The 5,637-nt window shown below is 43.4% G+C and overlaps 1 protein-coding gene across 1 annotated transcript; it reads left to right on the top strand.

Annotated features, from left to right (window-relative positions):
* Positions 1-2,877: 2,877 nt before the first annotated feature.
* LOC143880078 (uncharacterized) lies at positions 2,878-4,520 on the top strand. The gene is made up of 2 exons (XM_077382839.1): positions 2,878-4,173; positions 4,286-4,520. The coding sequence occupies exons 1-2, from the start codon at positions 2,920-2,922 to the stop codon at positions 4,292-4,294; spliced, it is 1,263 nt and encodes a 420-aa protein (XP_077238954.1). The 5' UTR covers positions 2,878-2,919; the 3' UTR covers positions 4,295-4,520.
* Positions 4,521-5,637: the final 1,117 nt, after the last annotated feature.

Below are 5,637 nucleotides of genomic sequence, written 5' to 3'. Positions count from 1 at the left end.
AGGATTGTTCCCATTTCATATGATTTTTACCCAAACTTCTTTGGAGTTAATGAAAATGGCATAAGAGACCAGGTGCTTGCACTTGGGCGAATTGGGGGCGCCTAATCCCTTCCCCATTCGTCATCAGGCACGAACCCTATTTTATATCTCTGGTTATCCGTTGCAACAGAGCATAGTATGGGATCCTTGGCCCACTTTCCTTGGATGGCGACTCTGAGTTCTTTTTAGGTACATCTCGGTTTCGAGCCCTGGCTCCTGATCAGGATGTATCTCATTCGTTTTGTATCGCCACTCGTGCTATGCAATGAGGGTGGCATCCGTTTTGAGAGTTCCTTGGCAGAGCTCTCCTTCACATTGTGGAGATCTTAGAGGATTGCTGTGGGGACCTCGCGTCCCTCGCCGCACTCGTCCTCTCCGGATCGGGGTCCACAGGCTGGCGACTCTGCTGGGGAGTTCTTGAAACATTGCCTAACTCTTTAAAAATGCCATTTTTATTAACTTTGGAGAAATTTGAGCTAAAATCATTTTAAATGGGAACTCTATCGTTAGAATCCAGGGGCACCAGGTAGGTGCGTATGCTGCGTTCGTCTTCTTGGTCTCAAAAGGACTTCCTTCTATGTTCCTGCCAGGATTCAGCGTCAGTATGGAGGGGAGCAATCCATTGTGCCTCCTCTTCGTCATTTCTATCCACCATGAGGATTTTTGGATCAAGATTGTCATTTCTTTTATTGAGTCAAAACTTGTAAATTTGATTCCATTATAGATGAAAATTCAAAAAATTTTACTTGACATGTTATAAACAGTCAGTGATTCAGGGTTTTCAGCGATTGCTGTCAGTATAATCAATACAAAGGATGTTTGTTTTTTCTTTTGTCTCTATTGGTACAAACTATCTTATTTGTCAATCATGTAACCTAGTTTGTTAACTTCCAATCAGGATTCTGAAAGATAGCAACCATCGCTCCCAAAAAAGACTTTCAAGCTAAGCCCACCTGGTCGAGACCTACCCCAGTGTCTAGACTCGTTCGCCACTTTGATTCCTCTGTGTCATCTTCAGTTCGTTTACCTTCTTCACCAGAGTCTTCAAATTTATTTGAAGTAAATCAAATGGCAGACACAACTGAACTTTTAATGAGCATGCAAGAGATGATGAAAAACCTCACCAGAGATATGGCGGGAATGAAAGAAGAAATGGCAAACATGAAAACACAGATAAGTGATAAGACTTCCACGTCTAGGCCCGTACTTCAGCCTTCTCATGTTCCAGCTCCGGAGTCGCATAGACCCGTTATCCAGTCTTTCGAGGTGGATTTAGATGATGGTTAGTATGCTGCAGAGTATTGTGCTCCAGAGGTTGATAAAGAAAAAGAAAAATTTGAAAAATTTGAGAAGGAAATGTCTGAGAAATTCAGCAAGATGGCTCATGAGATGGAGCAGATGAGAGTCCAGGGACCCAAGAAATTTGACGTCTCTGAATTAATACTGTCTTCAACAGTTTCTTTACCGCCCAACTTCAAAGCTCCTGATTATGACAAATATGACGGAACCGGGTGTCCGCGTAACCACATGAGGTGGTTTATCATTTTGTCCCAGCAGTATGGTCTGAGCCGTGAGCAGATGGCCCAGTTGTTCCCGATTTCTTTGATTGGGATCGCAAAGAAGTGGTTTCTAAGGCTAAAGCCCGAGGAGGTGAGAACCCTGGAAGATATTTCGGAGAAACTAATAGAGCAATTCTCAATGGAAGAGGGTATTGAGGTCACGAAGAGAGACCTAAAACAGCTAAAGCAAGGTCCTCAAGAGACCTTCACTTTCTTTATCAGGCGCTGGAGACGCAAATCTGCTCAGCTAAGCCAGAAAATGACTGAATCAGAGCAGATAAAGCTGGTTCTGAAGAGTTTGTCTCCCATGTATTTTCATTTTCTCGCTCCTCAGCATTACCCGAGCTTTGACCATTTAATCAAGACGGGTACTCAGACAGAAGATGCCATAGCAAAAGGCTTGAGAGCCAAGGTTTCTTCTGAAATCCGAGACGGGAAAAGACCAATGGTCCAGTCCAAAGAAATTCATGCTGTCAGTTATACCAGGCCTGTGGCCAGAGTTGCTGCAGAGGCTGCAAAAGCGCCAAGGAGAGTTGCATATGACAGAAAGTTTGATCCTCTTCCATATCCGATAATAATGATATTCAAAAGGCTCATGAAAGATAGGAAGATCCGGCTCCCGGATATCAAACCTCCACCCAATCCCTTACCCGCATTCTGGAAGATGGATCAATACTGTGAATATCACAGAGGTCCAGGGCATTTGACCGAGAATTGTTTGGCCTTGAAGCATGCTATCCAGAACATGATTGACAAAAATGAGCTGGCAGTGGAGAGACCAAACGTTACTCAAAACCCACTTCCTAATCATCATACCATGCCTCCTCCTGCTACCAATGCAATTTTTACTGATGAACCTCTGCTCGATCCATCAACCCTCATTTGTGCCATTACCACAGAAAAAACCTATGTAATGAAGTTTGACAAGGAAGATTTCGAAGCAGTAGAAAAGAAAGATCATTATGTAATTTCCTTTGATGACGATGAATTGGCTGAATCGTCTTCATCTCAGTTTGGTACATTTCAGATTGACAGTGCTGGAAATAGAAGGACAGCTCCTTATGTCTTAAGGGCTGAGGACTTTGAAGAAGATGAGTTATTGTTGTTGGATAACCATTGTGACGAGATGCGTCATATGACCCGTGGTGGGCGTGTATTCAAGCCTCAAGAATTGTGTGTTGAAAATCCTGCAGAGGTTGCGCGAAATACTGAAAACCAGAGACAGAATAAGGTCAGTAAGGTCAGCGCCGATGAAGAAGAAGAGAGCTTGTTGAAGCAGTTGAAAAAGACTCAGGCCAATATTTCCGTATGGGGTTTACTCATGGCCTCATCTAAGCACAGAAAATTAGTCCTTCAAGAGCTTAACTCAGCACAAGTCTCTGTAGACACTACTCCGGATGAGCTGGTAAGCTTGGTTGCCATGACAAGAGTGTCTAAGACTTTATCTTTCACTGACGACGATCTGCCTTCTGAGGGCCGAGACCACACCAAATCTCTGAAAATCACAGTACTTTGCAACAAGAAGAGAGTACCAGAGGTGTTAGTTGATAATGGCTCTGCTTTGAATGTATGCCCGTTGAGTACTGCAACAACTCTTGGATTTGGTCCTGCGGATTTCATCCCATCTGAACAGGGTATTCTGGCGTACGATGGCACTCGCCGAGATGTGATCGGAACTCTGGTCACCGAAATACAGATCGGAGGAGAAGACTTTGAGATAGAGTTCCAGGTTTTGGACATCAAAGCCTCATTTTTGTTGTTACTCGGCCGCCCTTGGTTGCACAAGTTTGGGGTTGTTCCATCCTCTCTTCACCAAAAGCTAAAGTTTCTTCGCAAAAACGGAGTGGTAACTGTGAAGGGGGACCCAGACCTGGAAGTAGGGCTGATTACTCAGGACCTGACTATGGAGAAAGCTGAGGATGTTAGTTTGACTGGATTCTCATTAGAGGTGGCTGCCATTACCTTTAAAGAAGCTATGAATGAGGAAATTTGTTTCCTGACCAGTACAAACGCAAATGTCGTCAGGATGATTCGTCGACAAGGATATATGCCAGGTGCAGGGCTAGGTAGACACCATCAGGGTTTGACTGAGTTCCCTGAATTCGAATCCTTCAATAATCTATTTGGGCTGGGGTACAAGCCTTCAAAGAAGGAAGTTAAAGAAATGAAGCTGCTGATGATGAAATGGGCTGAATGTCGCCGCAGGGGGTTAGAATTACCAATGGCACCGATTAATTTGACGATGAATGGCCGTTTTCGAAGAGAGGGTGCAGATGTCCCTTTCTGTGGCTTTGCCGAAACTTGGTTAGATGAGAATTCAGGACAGAGGTTGCCAGGATTTGAAATTTTCTTTGATCTGCAGTTAGAAGACAAGCAGACCGATGTGCAGACAGAAGTTGAATCAGAAGCTGATTGGGCAGAACATGTAGAGCCGAGCCTTCTGAGTTCACTGTTTCTCGAAGATTCACAAACTATTGCCGTAATTGATCGGAGGGCCTCGATTCTGAACCCTACTCATTTAATCACCCCGGCAGAGGAACCATTGACCAACTGGACCTTTCAAGTCATACCTCAGGTTACTTTCCTAAACAGTCATGTCCCTCCAAAAGAGTCAGTTGTCCATAAATACACGTCAGTCTTTGGGTCTAATTCAGAGTCTGTTTATTCTAACAATTCTGTTAATGCAGGTACTGTAAATGTCGAGTCTCCTAAGGTCGATGATGATTCCTCTTCTTCCAGCGGAATCAAGTCAGATGCTACTTCTATCGTTGATTCAGAGTTAATTGACATAAATGTCAATATGTTCGTTGAGTCTGTAAATTTTTTTCAAGCGTCTATTGTAAAGCCCGATGTGGGTAATTTTTCATTTGATGTACCTGATTCAGCATTAAATGAAATAAAGCATCCTTTCTCTGAGTACAATCCAGTCTCTACTTTTATTTCTAATGTTTCTGCTTCAGAATCTGATAAACTTAATAATAACAATCAAGACTCCCCCTCTGATGAGGATACCGACGACACTCCTCCTGAAATCAAATACATGATTCAACAGGATGAGAGTCGCCGAGCAAAACCACTCGAAGAGGAAATTGAAACCGTGAATATAGGTGACGAAACCTTGATTCAGGAGATTCGAATTGGCAAAACTTTATCTCCTGAAGAACGCGAGGAATTAATCGCCTTATTTAAAGAGTTCAAGGAAGTTTTTGCTTGGTCATATGATGACATGCCAGGGTTAAGTGAAGAAATTGTTCAACATCGCTTACCCTTAATCCCTGGTGTTAAGCCAAAGAAGCAAAAGCTCCGAAAACTCAAAACTGAATGGGAGATGAAAGTTTATGAAGAAGTTAAGAAACTGTTGGAGGTAAAATTCATTCAAGTAGTTGAATACCCAGAATGGCTTGCAAACATTGTACCGGTGCCCAAAAAGGACGGAAAAGTTCGAATGTGTGTCGATTTTCGAGACCTGAACAAGGCAAGTCCTAAGGATGACTTTCCTCTTCCCAATATTGATCTCCTGGTTGATAATACAGCTGGTCATGCTCTTCTATCCTTTATGGATGGGTTCTCAGGCTACAATCAGATTAAGATGGCTCCCGAGGACATGATGAAGACAGCGTTCATTACTCAATGGGGTACATACTGCTACAGGGTGATGCCGTTTGGATTGAAAAATGCGGGTGCTACGTATCAGAGGGCTGCTACAACTCTTTTACATGATATGATCCATAAAGAGGTCGAGGTATATGTTGATGACATGATTGTGAAAGGCAAGACTCGACCTGAGCACACTGTTGCCCTGAGAAGGTTCTTTGAGCGGATCAGGAAGTATCAGCTTCGCCTAAATCCGAGTAAGTGCGTCTTTGGTGTTACATCAGGAAAGCTCTTAGGGTTTATGGTCAGTGAAAGAGGGATTGAAGTAGACCCGCAAAAGATTAAGGCAATTCAAGAAATGCAGCCGCCGAAGACAGAAAGGCAGATCCGAGGTTTCCTTGGCAAAGTTCAGTATCTGAGACGGTTCATATCACATCTGACGATG

Source organism: Tasmannia lanceolata, unplaced genomic scaffold, assembly GCF_043159265.1.
Source record: "Tasmannia lanceolata isolate RefF3 unplaced genomic scaffold, GAP_Taslan_0.1 ptg000006l, whole genome shotgun sequence".
In the NCBI taxonomy this organism is placed as follows: domain Eukaryota; kingdom Viridiplantae; phylum Streptophyta; class Magnoliopsida; order Canellales; family Winteraceae; genus Tasmannia; species Tasmannia lanceolata.
Note: the sequence above shows the minus strand (reverse complement) of the source record. Positions and strands in the feature narration are given on the sequence as shown.